Genomic DNA, 15,352 nt, shown 5'->3' with positions numbered 1-15,352 from the left:
GAATCATCTCTCTGCACCTCCTACCTTGTAAAAAGTGGTCACTTTTCTATTCGTAAAATTCCAGCAGTTCTCTTTCATCTCAGGTTGATTTCATAGGTGTACAGATGATTTGATAGTTATCTAGCTAAATTCAAAGGACCAGGTGAAATGAGGTCCACTACTCTTCTGCCATCTTGCCTCCCTTCTCCAAGTCTTTATTATTTGAAAATGTTTTTAATTTTTACTTCACTCTTGAATGAGAGTTTAGTGGGTATAAAACTTTAGGTTGACAGTTATTTTTCCCTCAGCACTTTGAATTATAACTGGGCACAAAACACCAATTTCCCAGATTATGATCTAGCTTACAGCCGTCTACCACGTAACAACACACACAGTCACACATACACACACGCATGCATGCACATGTGCCCAGAGAGGTGCTGTAGTCAAATATGTAAACACTGAATTCTATCTTGCAGACTCATGATGCATATTTGAATAATTAAAGCCCCTGCATCACCTGCTATTAAAGAACTGTTTCCTATGTTTAGCTCAGTGTTTCTTACCAGAGCTTTCTCTTTCTTCTTTTTTTGAGGGGGACCTCTCACCATGATGGGGAAACCAGTTCAAGAGATACTACAGTACACTGATTTAAATACTATCTACAAATAATCACATACATATTCATAAGGTCTCATCCTGCTCTTACTTACCCTACCTTACTGTGTTAGGTTTCTATTACTGTGTAACAAGTTACCACAAATTTAGCAACTTAAAACCACAATGTTTATTACCTTACAGTCCTGTAAGTCAGAAGTCTGGGCTCAGCTTATCTGGGTTCTCTGCTCCCCGTCTAAGAGGCTGAGATCAAGGTATTAGCTGACCTGTGTCTTCATCTAGGCTTGTCTAGAAGAAAGACTGTTTATAAGATCATGAGGGTTGTTGGCAGAATCAGTTCTCTGCTGGTTGTTGGCTGAAGACCACTCTCAGCCACTATGGACTGTTCTCTGGTCCTTGTCATGTGGTCTTCTCCGTCAGCAAAGCCAGTAATGGGGACTCTCCCATGCATCAAATCTGTCTCAATACTTTTCATCTCTCTGACTTCAGAAAGTGCCCAGTCTTTTCTAAAGGGCCCTCCCGATTGGGTCTGGCCCACCCAGATTATTTTCTTTTGTATTAGGTCAAAGTCCATTGATTGGTAATTCCCAAATATGGGTGTCACATCCATCATGTTCACAAGCCCCACCCACACCGTGGAGGGGGTTATATGGCACAGGTGGAGAAGGGAGAAACTGGAGGGGTCATCTCAGAATTCTCCCTACCACATTTATTATTCATCTTTGCCAGCCTGTGAGTATCTACATCACATACCCAAATGAGGAGTTTCACTTTCCTTTTATTTCAGAAAAGTCCACTATAGTATAATTCCCAGGTTTTCTTCCAGAACAATAACTAGTGTGGCATGGGCACTGATATTTCAATCTAGTGTTCATAGAATATTTTGGCTCACTCACAAGCTTGGAGTGTATTCCACTTTTACAGCATTGGTGTTTCACATGGAGTGGAATTACTTCAAGAACTAGCCAGTCATTCATTACCTCATTTATTGGTGTGCTGGATACAAAGGTAATGTGTGGCTTCTGTGTGCAAACAGCTTTATTAAAAACAGATACGACATGTGCATCCTTATTAACCACAAGAAAATAAATGGACTGTAGAGGAGCTATTGAAGCAGAAGAAGAGTCACTGCCTCTGTTGGTGGTTCCCAAAGTCAGAAGAGGCTTCACGGAATAAATTTTATGTGAATGAGTTTTTAAAGCCTGAGTAACATGGCAAGGAAATAAGGAAAGAACAACTACCAGGCAAAGAGCAAATCTGAGAATGTGTGAAAGAAAATGAGTATTCCATTTCATTTCTGAGTATTTCAGGGAATAAGTATGTTAAATGGACCTGGAAAGGCTGGCAGGAGCTGGACACGTCATTGGGAAATTTAGATTTCATCCTGTAAATGAGAAGAAAAAGGAAATAGCTATGCAGGAGAATGAAATGATCAGATCTGTGTTTCAGAGACATACCTTTACTGGCAACTGTAAGAGAGAAGCTGAATACAGGGAGACAAGAGCCATATGTAGGCCAGTGCAGCCAGAGTGAAGAGGGGAGAATGGAGAGTCAGTAAGAGAGTTTAGGCTCTGACTGACTGGATTTGAGCTTCTGCAAGTACAAGAACAAGTAGGGTGGCCCAAGGTGCTCAGGTGAGGAACCACATCAGTGATGATGGCAGTTTACCAACAAAGCATGTGCAGATGCTGAAGATGAAAGAAGAGCTCTTTTCTTTCTACTCTGTGAGGGGTACCATAAAGTCGGGACAGAAAGGTTAAGTAAGTTGCTTGTGATCACACAGCAAATTTTGGTCTTTGTTTCCAATCTAGTAACCTAATCCTATTCCTTCTTTGTAAGTGTTTAAGGGAATCATCTCCAGAAATAAAAGATTAGAGATATAGATGTGGATAAGGATATGGATGGATATAGATGGAGTACATGTATATATAATATACACTTTTGCTTTTGATATATTTTATGTGTAATATGTAATCATATACACATTACATATTTATAGGCACACACATACAGATCTTACTTCCCACTCAACCAAGCCACGAGTAAATCTTGGCCTAACTTTGCCATAGCAGTACCTAAAAATGAAATTGAGAATACTGTATTCTGAAGCTGGGGATTCTTAGAGGCTCATATGGAGATGCTTGAGGCCCTGTCAAAATCCAGTTCGTTCACTCTTGGGCATTAGAAGAGATGGAAACTTCGTATATATCACAGATTTGCAAGAGCAGACTTTACTATTCAAAACAGTTAGATTCCCTGCAGTTACAAGGCTCATGTCCCAGCAGAATTGTCTCTGGCACTTCCTTCCTAGCACAAAGTTAAGCCACACACTGCTTAGAGGGACTTATGCCTGGACTCCAGGGCCATCCCTTTTTAGTATAAAACCCTGTGATGTTGCTAGGGAGAGTTAAAAAGTTCCTCTTGATTCAAGTATTGCTCTACTGATGGAGTTGTTTTTCTATCCCTGACTTTAGGCAGCCCTGCTTTCAAGGGCCATTTTTAAACTCAATGAATAATGCCACCTGGATAGAAAGCCATATACCATGCAAGGTTCCAAGGGAGAGTAGCTGCAGTTTGTATGCTCCATTTGCTTCTTTCCTGCTTTCCTCCTCTTTGAAGAACTTTTGCAGAGGAAGTAGCAGACCTAGTCCATTTAACTTTCATTAGCAATGAATAATAGTGTTGGCTGGTTGGTACCAGCAGCCTTTGGTGAACGGAACTGACTTATTTCCCTATTAAGCCCCACTGCAAGAGAGGCAAGGCAAAACTAGATGTCCCTTCTAACTGACCTGTTTCACCAAACTGGACCACTCTTACTCCATATCACCAGTTACATAATCTTGCCTTCTAGTTGGTGTCCCTGCCTTACTCCTGAATATCCTCCTACCTTTTCGAAAGCAAAGTTAACCATCTCTGCCATTTTTCGATTCTCAACCTTTTCCAACTTGCATAAGTTTATAAACAAAACACTATACTACTGCTGTTAAATACTGGAGTCATCTTTTTCTCATACCCCTCCTTAAACACTCAATGGAAAAATACTTTCCAGATCATGATGAACATGTCTCTTAAATTTCCCACGACTATTTCCTCATTTTTATTATCATATCACCCTCACATTGATACCCGTATCATCTTAGCTACATTGAGGCAATAATGAGTCCCATTAAAGGACTCACTTACGTGACCACTAAAGACGTTTCTACCTGTGGTGACATCTTCCCTTTCTACCTAAGACCTCCTATTATTATGGATGATCATGGTCCACACAAATGACTTATCAAACTTCCCAGTTTCCTTAACCTCCTCAGTTTCCTTGACCTTCACTTCCATTCATCACCAACCATCCACTCCAACACTTAAACCCTAGATCTTGTTAAAATATCACAAACTCTCAGCTTTCTTTACAGTCAACTGTTTGATACCCAACTCTTTATTTCCATCACTCTGTTCTCTCATTACTTTGGGACATTTGGTCACTCAACCCTTCTCTTATTCCTAAATATAATTCCTCCCACATGCCCTCAATCCTGGGAATCCAATCTTGGAAATTTGTATCCTCATTCTCTCCCACATGCCATGGCTCTCACCGACATTTAGCCAGTCCACAAATCTGCCACCCTCTCCTCCTTCCCTGCCGGTCTTCCTCCTCATATCTCACTTGTCTTACCTGATCTGCCAACTTTCAGATCTGACATATGTATGGACCACCTCCTCAGCACTACTACATTCCTCAAATGCAAGACCTTTGTGTGTCTGTCATTTGCATGATTCAGATCCTTCGATTCATCCCAGATGCCTTTGGAGTAAGTCCAAGCTCTGGCCAGGAGTTTTATCTCACAACATGACCCGCACCAGAACCCAAACATACTGAGCAGTGCACAGTCCCCAAAGGGACCTGTGCATTCTGTGAAGTTCAACCCCTTGTCCATGGTACTCTTCCTCCCTGGAATGTTCTTCCCACATCTTCTTTACCTGGCAGATGTGTGCCTATGTGTTGAGATTCATTTAAAGCATTGCACCCTCTGGGATGTCATCTCTACCTGTCCATCAGGCTCCTCCCCACCATCATAGCTCTTCTCTTTATTCATTCATTAGGATGAGCCTTTGGGGACTCTCACTATAGCACTTCCTGTCTTATGGTTGTCTACTTGCAACATAAACACTGTGACTCTTAAGGTTAGAGACCTAAGGCCCCAGCACTTAAGGGTGGTGGCTGTGCCATCAGCACTCAGCTCAGAGTCAGTGCTCAGTGAGTGTTTTTGAGTGAGTGTACAACATTCCCCTTCTCCTGAGTCATTGCCTCCTTCATTAATGACACTCCTGATTTCTTTCCCATTGTGGAACTGCTGCCAGTTTACATAATTGCCAACTAAATATTCCCTTTAATTAGCTACTCTTTTTATTTCAATAAGTTCAATTCATGGAAGTTCTTTTTATAAAAGATCTGCCTCGTATTTTTCCTGAAGCAAAATGGGACATAATAAATAAAGTATCTTCTTTCTATAAAAGGCATATTGAGTAACAGTGCAAACCAAAATAAACAAATTCCCCCACAGATTGTAACACCAGTCCTCATATCTCTCTGGAAGACTGAAGTTGTCAGGCCTAGGTCAGTGGTTCTCAACAAGGGTGATTTTTTTTCCCCGGGGGACATTGGTCAATGTCTGGAGCTATGTTTGGTTGTCACAACTAGGTATTACTGGCATCTGTTGGGTAGACACCCACTAACATCCGTTGCTATTATTAAGAATGCCAAGACCAAAATAAAAAATTATTAAATTGGGGATGAATAATAAGTTATGAATCATTGGACTAAATATTTAAGCCACAGAAAAAGATTTAGATTTGATCTAAGGAATATTTTCCTAACAATGAGAGTATTTGAAGTTAAAATGGATTGTTACTCAGAGAACTGTGGCTCTTCATTCTGGGTGCACAGCAAAGTAAACTGGGAAGCTTGAACCATAACCAGTTTCCAGCTCCACCCCCAAGGAAATCTGATTTAAATAGTCAAGAATGGGATCCACTTACAGGTATTTTCGTGAAAGCTTCCCAGATTATTCTAACAAGAGCCGGAGCTGTGTACCAATGGCCCAAAGCAAAAAATAAGAGTCCCAACAATATGTGCTTAAGCAAAACTTTTACTTTGTGTTGGAAAGTTTACTTTTCTGTGAAGTTTACTTTTAACCAAAAGGAGGCTTGATGCTGTAGGAGTACTGCATATAACACTCCAGCTTATACCCAGGTGTTGGGCCTTGCATAGCTTTCTTCCTGCCCTTGCTGCCCAAGTGTAAGAGATCTGACAATTATTTGCCTAAAGTACACCCAAGAACAGAATCCAATGCTATAATGGAAAGGTGACCTGAAGAACTTAACTTCTCTGACCCTGGGGACACCAGGAGTTCCTTTGTTTAGGACAGTCTTGTGTTTAGGTGGAGATAAGGAGCCATTTATGAATTGGTTGGTCCAAGCCTGTGTTTGTAGATTCGCAGTTCTCCAGGGAGACTTCCCAGGTGTGGTCTGAAACCACACCCCATATGTGGAGGGCAGGGAGAGACGAAGAGAGAGGCATGCCATTCCAGGTTGGTAGATGGCAGTTTTAACAGTAACAAAGGGAACTTATATATGAGGCTTGTCTTGGGCAGCAGCAAGATGAATGGATCCCCATACCTACCCTCTAAATCTTAAAAGGTGATGAAGAGGCCCTAAATGGGTTTAGTCACAGGCACCATGCAGCTGTTTTCAACATCACATCACCATCTCGAGGCTGTGTCCTTGGAGCAGCCTCTGGCAGTAAGAAAGGCAAGCAAACCCACGTCCCAAGGATGGGGGTGTGTTGCAGCAAAGAGCTGTGTCTGGGTCCAGCTCACAGGTCAATCAGTGTTGTTTGTTTGTGTTTTAAGAGTTTCTAATTTTATTTATATGAGAGAGAGAGAGACTGGGAACAGGCAGAGGTTGAGGGAGAGAGAATCTCAAGCGGACTTCTCGCTGAGTGCGGTGCCCATCATGGGACTCGATCCCAGGACCCTGAGATCATGACCTGAACCAAAATCAAGAGTCAGATGTTAACCAATTGAGCCATCTGGGTGCCCCTCAAGCAGCGGTCTTTCTTTATAGTGTTCACCAACAATGTTTCAGTTGCTTTTGGATGCCCATGAGCAAAAAGAGGGTGAAGTGGGAAATGCCCAGACTTTAGACCCTAAGAATGTTCAGGGTTGGCTCCTTCATTTGCCACATTGGTTTTCTTTCACAGGTGAATTAGGATAAAAAAGATAAAATTCCCCAAACAGAGAGGGCTTAGAGCAGTAATGCATCTTTTCAAAAAATCTTTTTCAGATACAGTTCAGAGATTTCTCTTTTGGCCAATAGCCAAGCCATTTCTCTGGATAGAAAGACAGAGGGAACATTAGCAGTAGGAAACTATAGCTTTTGTCTGAGCTGTAGGTATTTGAACCAGGCCTTATGGATTACTACAAACAGCTATGGAATTATTGGTCATTATGGGCCAGATGAAATGAGGTAGGGAATTTGAAAAAAGTACAATAATTAGAAAGTCAAAAGGAGAAGGAGATAGGATAGATGATCCCCAACTTATGATGACTGGACTTAGCAATTTTCAACTTCATGACAGCATGAAAGGTGATATGCATTCGGTAGAGACTATACTTCAAATTTTTTATTTTTATCTTTTCTTGGGCTAGGGATATGGGTGTGTTATACTTTCATGATGCTTAGCTTATCTGGTGATGCCACAACTCCCACCAGGTGATCATGATGGTCAACAACCAATGCACTTACAACCATTCTGTACCTGTACAAACATTCTGTTTCCACTTTCAGTATAGTATTCAATTGATTACATGAGATATGCAAAAAAAAAAGGCTTGTATTAGATGATTTTGCCCAACTGTAAACTAATGTGTTTTGAGCATGTGTAAGGCAGGCTAGCTAAGCTATGATGTTTAGTATTAGATGTATTGCATGTATTTTCAACTTATGATATTTTTAATTTAAAATGGATTTTTGAGGATGTAACTCCATTGTAAGTTGAAGATCTGTAGTGGATGTGGCAGATAGAGTCTGGGTAGAACAGAATTGGAAGGAAATAATACAGTTTAATTTAACATGGAATGAAACTTCTTTTCCCATTTGACAATTAAAGATGCATAGCTTCAGGGAGGTTGTTCATGAGACACAAGAATTTGGATGTGCAGAACTAGAAATAAAAACCAAGTCCAATGTCACACCAACGGTTCTTCAGGAGCTTCAAGTAAAAGCCAGGTCAACAGAAGCAGCCAGGAGAAACACCCTTGGCTCACCAGTACAAGGAGCTTGCTCATGAATAGACAGCCTTTTACATTTTCAGAGCTGCTCACTGGTTCTTAGAAGAACCTCACATAGCTGGGGGCTTACGTGGACTCCAGGATCTATGGAATGGAAGGAAGGGCCTAGTGGGGAGAGCTTGATGGGGAAAGAAGGAAAAACTCAAGCATTGCTACTTAATTTCACAGTGAGTTTTGCTAAGCTGACTTTGGTGTCCAGTGTAGGCTGCTATAACCAGAAATACTCTTGTTTTAATAAATGTGATTAAGTTTTTCATTTTGAAAATAATATATGCTCATTACAGGAAGTATGGAAAATACAGAAAAAGAAATAGGGGGAAACAATCCTACTTGGAAAGACAACTGCCATTAAAACTGATTGTAGGGGCACCTGGGTGGCTCAGTGGGTTAAGCCTCTGCCTTCAGCTCAGGTCATGATCTCAGGATCCTGGGATCAAGTCCTGCATCGGGCTCTCTGCCCAGCAGGGAGTCTGCTTCCTCCTCTCTCTCTCTCTCTGCCTACTTGTGATCTCTCTTTGTCAAATAAATAAATAAAATCTTAAAAAAAAAAACGATTGTAATTCTTTCAGGTTTTTTATTCATGTAATTCATATTCTTGTGATCACGAATTAAATGTTAAGAATAGGATGCTCTTATCATTTAACATTGTAAAACAAGCATTTTCTATCTTTTGTTCAACATTATAATATTATAGCTATATATATAAGCCAAACATAATTTATTATAATTTAGAAAATTATAAACTATTCTATCATATGCATTTACTACAATGTACCTAGCCTATTGTGGACATTTAGGTTAGGATATTGATTACAGTACACTTCAGAATGGAGTTACTAGATCAAAGATCTAGAAGTTTTAAGGATCTGAGACAGTTACTGGGGCTAGATTCTGGCTTAGGTAGGCCTTCTTAGAGAAGTACCTATTCCTGGTTTGATCCTCAAGTTTGCCTGTCCATAAGTTTTGTTAGTACATGAAATGATTGATTCTTAGGAATTGAACTATACTAATGTATTATGGAAATTAGAAGCACTACATGGAGGTACGGAGGTCATTAGTGCTGTTTGTCAAATATTTCTGGTCTCCGCCTCCCAAACACATTATAGGATCCTAAGTCCTCCCTGTCGTTGGCTGAACCATGTGTCTAGTCTTGATGAGGAGTTGGGTTTGGAAGTGAACACTTAGGGAGAAGACCCCCCCAGAGTCTCCTTTCCTCTGTCACTGTGGCTGGCAACTTTTGAGAAGGTGTCTGCTCATCAGACTGGCTCCTTGAGTGGTCACTAGCAGAGCCCTCTGCCAGCCCTCAATGGCAGTGTGAACAAGGAACAAAACTTTACCATCAAAAGTCACTGAAACTTGAAATTTGGTTGTTACTGCAGCTTGACTTAGCCTGTTGTCATGGTACAAAGGAGACTTTAACATTAGTGTATTTAACGTACTTAATCTCTGTAATTCGAAATCAACAAAAGTTAAAAGATTGCTATTAGAAATTAATCACGGTAAAAGGAAATAATTATATATTTCAGCTGTTATACAACCCTTGATTAAGGGTACTGTGATGTTCAATATTATTAATAACTCCCTTCTCCCAGGTAGTCTGAGCTAGTCAATGCCAACATGTACCTTCTCCTTTTCTGCACTTTTTTTTTGTTTGTTTATTAAGTTTTTATTTTAATTCCAGTATGGGTAACATACAGTGTTATATTATTTTTGGGTGTACAATATAGTGAATCAACAGCTCTATAGATCACATGGTACTCGTCATGGTTAAATGCTTTCCTTAATCCCTAACACCTATTTCCCCCATCCTCCAACCCACCTCCCCTCTGGTAACCATCAGTTTGTTCTCTATAGTTAAGAATCTGTTTCTTGGTTTGTTTCTGTATTTTAGTTATAGTTAAGAATCTGTTTCTGGTTTGTCCCTTTTTTTCACTTTGCTCATTAGTTTTGTTTCTTAAATGCCACATATGAGTGAAACCATATGTCTTTCTATGACTTATTTCACTTAGTGTTACACTCTTTAGCTCCATCCATGTTATTGTAAATGGCACGATTTCATTCTTTTTTTATCTTCTTTATCCATTCATCTACCAATGGACAGGTGGGCTGTTTCCATAATTTGGATATTGTAAATAATGCTGCAGTAAACATAGGGGTGGATATATCCTCTTGAATTAGTGTTTTTGGGGTTGGTTGGTTGGTTGGTTGGTTGGTTGGTTTTTGCATAAATATACACAGTAGGGCCATTACTGGATCATAAGGTAGTTCTATTTTTTTTAAAGATTTTATTTATTTATTTGACACACAGAGAGAGATTACAAGTAGGCAGAGAGTAGGCAGAGAGAGAGAGAAGGAAGCAGGCTTCCTGCTGAGCAGAGAGCTTGATCCCAGGACCCTGAGATCATGACCTGAGCCAAAGGCAGAGGCTTAACCCACTGAGCCACCCAGGCACCCAAGGTAGTTCTATTTTTAACTTCCGAGGAATCTCCATACTGTTTTCCATAGTGGCTCCACCAAGTTTGCATTCCCACCAACAGTACCCAAGTGTTCCTTTTTCTCCATGTCCTTGTCAATACTTGTTTCTTGTGCTGTTGATCTTAACCATTCTAATATGTGTGAGATGATATATTGTAGTTTTGATTTGTACTTCCCTAATGATGAGTGATGTTGAACGTCTTTTTGTGTGTCTATTGGCCATCTGAATGTCTCCTTTGGAGAAATGTCTGTTCATGTTTTCTGCCCATTTTTAATTGTATTATCTGGTTTTTGGGTGTTGTGTTTCATGAGTTCTTTATATATCTTGGATACTGACCCTTTATCAGAAATGTCATTTGCAAATATCTTCTCCCATTCTTAGGTTGCCTTTTAGTTTTGTGGACTGTTTCCTTTGCTGTACAGAAGGCTTTTATTTTGATGTAGTCCCAATAGTTTATTTTTGCTTTTATTTCCCTTGCCTCAGGAGACACGTCTAGAAAAACATTACTATAGCTGATGTCTCAGAAATTACTATCAGTGCTCTGTTCCAGGATTTTTATGGATTTAGGTCTCTCATCCATTTTAAATTTATTTCTGTGAATGGTATAAGAAAGTGGTCCAGTTTCATTCTTTTACATGTAGCTGTCCAATTTTCACACCACCATTTGTTGAAGAGACTTTTTCCCACTGCATATTCTTTCCTCCTTCATCAAAGATTAATTGACCATATAATTGTGGGTTTATTTCTGGGTTTTCTATTCTGTTCCATTGATCTGTGTGTCTATTTTTGTGCCATACTGTTTTGATCACTATAGCTTTGTAGTATGACATGAAGTCTGGAGATAGTTCATCTTTAGTTTTGTTTTTCTTTTTTAAAATTGCTGTGGTTATTCAGGATCTTTTGTGGTTCCATACAAATTTTAGGATTGTTTGTTCCAGTTCTGAGAAAAATGCTATTGGTATTTTGATAGGGATTGTATTAAATCTGTAACTTGCTTTGGGTAATATAGACAGTTTAACAATATTTGTTCTTCCAATACATAAGCATGGAATGTCTTTCCATTTTTTTTGTGCCTTCTTCAATTTCTTCCATCAGTATGTTTTATACTTTTTAGAGTACAGATCTTTCACATCTGTGGTTAAGTCTGTTTCTAGGTACTTGATTATTTTTTGGTGCAATTGTAAATGGTTTGTTTTATTAATTTCTTTTTCTGCTGCTTCATTATTAATATATAGAGATGTAACAGTTTTCTGTACATTGGTTTTGTATCCTGAGACTTTACTGAATTCATTTATCAGTTCTGGCAGTATTTTGGTGGTCTTTTGGATTTCTGTATAGAGCATCATGTCATCTGAAAATAATTTGCAAATAAGTTTGACTTCTTCTTTACCTACTTAGATGCCTTTTGTTCCTTTTTCTTATCTGATGGCTGTAGTTAGGACTCCAGTACTACGTTGAATAAAAGTGGTGAGAGTGGACATTTTGTTTTGTTCTTGACCTTTGGGGAAAAGCTCTCCATTTTCTCCATGGAGTATGATGTTTTCTCCATGGAGTATGATGTTCATATATGTTGAGGTATATACTGTCTAACCCTACTTTGTTGAGGGATTTTTATCATGAGTGGATATTGTTCTTTGTCAAATGCTTTTTCTGCATCTATTGAAATGATCATATGGTTTTTGTCCTTTCTCTTAATGATATGAAATATCACTCTGATTGATTTGTTAATATGGAATCACCTTTGCATCCTGGGAATACATCCCACTTTATAGTGCTGAATGATTTTTTTTAATGTATTGTTGGATTCGGTTTGCTGGTATTTTGTTGAGGTATCAACCTCAATGTGTATCAGCTCTTTTTAAAATGTTTGGTAGAATTCCCCTATATTCCCATCTGCTCCTGGACTTTTGTTTATTGGGAGTTTTTTGATTACTGATTCAGTTGCCTTCCTAGTAATTGGTCTGTTCAAATTTTCTGTTTTTTCCTGCTTCAGTTTTGATAGGTTATGTTTCTGGGAATTTATCAGTTTCTTCCAGGTTGCCCAATTTGTTGGCATAAAATTTTTCATAGTATTTTCTTATAGTTGTTTATATTTCTGTGGTGTTTGTTGTTATTTCTCTATTTTGTTATTTTGTTTGAGTCCTCTCTTTCCTCTCTCTGTTTCTCTCTCTCTCTCTCTCTCTCTCTCTCTGATGAGTTTGGCTAGAGGTTTATCAATTGTATTTTTTTTTCCCCCAAAGAACCAGCTCCTGGTTTCATTGATCTGTTCTATTGTTTTTTTTTGTTTTTTTGTTTGTTTGTTTGTTTTTGTTTTGTTTTGTTTTGTTTTAGTTTCTATACCATTTCTTTCTGCTCTAATCTTTATTTCCTTCCTTTTGCTGTCATTGAGTTTTATTTGATCTTCTTTTTCTAGCTCCTTTAGGTATAAAGTTAGGTTGTGTATTCTTTCTACACTTTTCATTGTTCACTATGCCACCTTCTGATGGTCACAATCTTTCTTTAATTGTTGCTGCCTTTGTTTTAAAAGTCATACAGTTATTTTAAAAATGACAGTTTAGAATCAAATGAAAAAGATCTGCTTTCTCTCCTCTAGCCTACTAGCCTACTTAATTTAAATTACCTGTTTCTTTTTAATGACAACAGAGTTTTCTGTTTCAAAGATTTACTATCCTTAATTTAACTGGTCATGCAGCTATTTAAAAAATGAACAGTTTAAGAATCAAATGCAAAAGATGTTTTCTCTCCTCCCTACTAACCTACTTCCTAAGGCTAAGTTTGGAGCCTACCCCTCCAGGCATTTTCTTTGCAGTTCCAAGTACAAATGAAATCCACTCTTCATATTGTTATACATCTTGCTTTTTTACTTTGTTTTTCAAGTATCTATTCATGTTGGTACATATTTACCTGTTTCTTTTTAATGACAACAGAGTTTTCTATTTTAGAGATTTACTCTCCTTAGTTTAACTGGTTGCTGTTGATGGACATTTTTGGTCTTTTCAGTCTTTTACTATTGTTAATTTGCACAAATGTGCAAGTTAATCCAGAGGGAAAATTCCTAAAATTGGGATTCTGAGTTGCAGGGAATTTGCAGCTTAAATGCCAGTAAATATTACCAATTCCTTTCCCAAAGGTTGAATCAGTTGAATGGGATTGTTCATCAATAGTGTGAGATTTCAGGGACGCCTGGGTGGCTCAGTTGGTTAAGCGGCTGCCTTCGGCTCAGGTCATGATCCCAGCGTCCTGGGATCGAGTCCCACATTGGGCTCCTTGCTCAGCGGGGAGCCTGCTTCTCCCTCTGCCTCTGCCTACCACTCTGTCTGCCTGTGCTCATGCTCGCTCCCTCTCTCTCTCTCTCTCTCTTTCTAACAAATAAATAAATAAAATCTTTAAAAAAAAAAAAATAGTGCGAGATTTCTTTTTCCACTGTCAAGAACACAGGGTACTATGAAACATTTTTAAATCTCTGCCATTATAATCAAGAAAAAGAGGTATTTTGTTATGGTTTAAAGTGCATTTCCTTAATTATAGATGACTTCATGCTTGTTCTTTCTTTAAATATGTTAATACCTTTAGTATAATGGGACCTAAGTGGATTCTTTCTCTTTACGGTGAGCTGTTTTTATTCTTCAAATCTTGGAGAATAGCTTTATTTTTAAGCATCAAAAAAAGTGCCTCAGTGTAGTTATTATTCATTTACTGAATAAACAGGGCTCATAACATTTCTAAGGCCTTGATATATATATTGCCACTGGGATGTTTTATAATGACTTCATCCAAGGCAGATGGGCTGGGAATTGGCCAGCCCTTTCACCTCTCAGTTAAAAACTGAGAGGTGAAAATAAAATAAATAAAATAAAATAAATGAAAATATTTATTTTTATAATGATTTTTATAAAAATAAAGTTTATTTTTATAAAAAATATAAATATTTATTTTTATAAAAATTATAAAAATAAATAAAATATTCTATTTATCAAAATAATAAAATATTATTTGATCAATATCAAATAATATTGATGTGACATATTGTTTCATTACAGCAATTCAGCTTTGTGTCCTTGCCCACTGATGTACTGGAAATTGAAGTGAAGGACAAGTTTGCTAAGAGCCGCCCCATCATCAAGCGCTTCTTGGGAAAGCTGTCGATGCCTGTCCAAAGACTCCTGGAAAGACACGCCATAGGGTAAACCTGTGCCTGAGACCTCAGTATCACTAAGTCTTCAGTGAGCAGGCGAGGGGACACCTCCAAGCCGCCACAATGTAGTCTCGTGGGGACTCAGACTAAAATGGTGGTATTGAACTTCCTTGGCTTCTCCCATTAATTATGTTGCTCGAGACACAACATTGAATTACACCAACCTTTCCCTTTCCTCTTGTTTATGTACTGGGTATTTCTGCAGAAGAGTAGAAAAATCCCAAGATGTATACACTGAAAGGAGCCCTTAATGGGGTATTTTTCTATACAGGTAGAAATTAAAATTTATTTTGCTATCGAGAATATTATTTCTGCTTGTGTATAGAATTTAATCATTTGGGACATCTATAACAAGATGAAATGCTGGGTTACTAGCATAGAGAGATTTAGAAGATGCTAGTATTTGTAGAAAATGCTAGATAATATGTATGAAATTTTAAAAGCATGAATTCTCATGGACAACAGCAATTAGGTCACTTGCAGAATTCAGTTATATTTAAGAATGTTTCTGTTTGTATCTTTCATTTTCATGTCCTCTCATGATTCTCATTAAAACAGACTCTTAGCAGATGAGATATTAATATATAGTATATATTTCCCTAGTTAACAGCAACTATATTTGAAACTGCTAGGTAGAGTTCTTGGGACATAAATGTATGCTATGCTGTGTTGTGCCACTGCAGCCCTTAGAATGATATTGAAGGAATGAGGAGAATTTGCAGAATTTCCAAGTGTCTT

At 38.3% G+C, this 15,352-nt stretch overlaps 1 protein-coding gene across 3 annotated transcripts in view; it reads left to right on the top strand.

Annotated features, from left to right (window-relative positions):
• HECW1 (HECT, C2 and WW domain containing E3 ubiquitin protein ligase 1) overlaps positions 1-15,352 on the top strand; it is a 460,020-nt gene that overhangs the window by 334,823 nt on the left and 109,845 nt on the right. For all 3 annotated transcript variants that reach the window (XM_047695808.1, XM_047695806.1, XM_047695807.1), the window contains one exon: positions 14,460-14,602. In XM_047695808.1, the coding sequence (XP_047551764.1) occupies positions 14,460-14,602 (143 nt within the window). The remainder of the gene's footprint in view (positions 1-14,459; positions 14,603-15,352) is intronic.

This window comes from Lutra lutra, chromosome 11 (genome assembly GCF_902655055.1).
Source record: "Lutra lutra chromosome 11, mLutLut1.2, whole genome shotgun sequence".
NCBI lineage: Eukaryota > Metazoa > Chordata > Mammalia > Carnivora > Mustelidae > Lutra > Lutra lutra.
The sequence above is the reverse complement of the archived record's forward strand: the minus strand, read 5'-3'. Positions and strand labels throughout refer to the sequence as shown.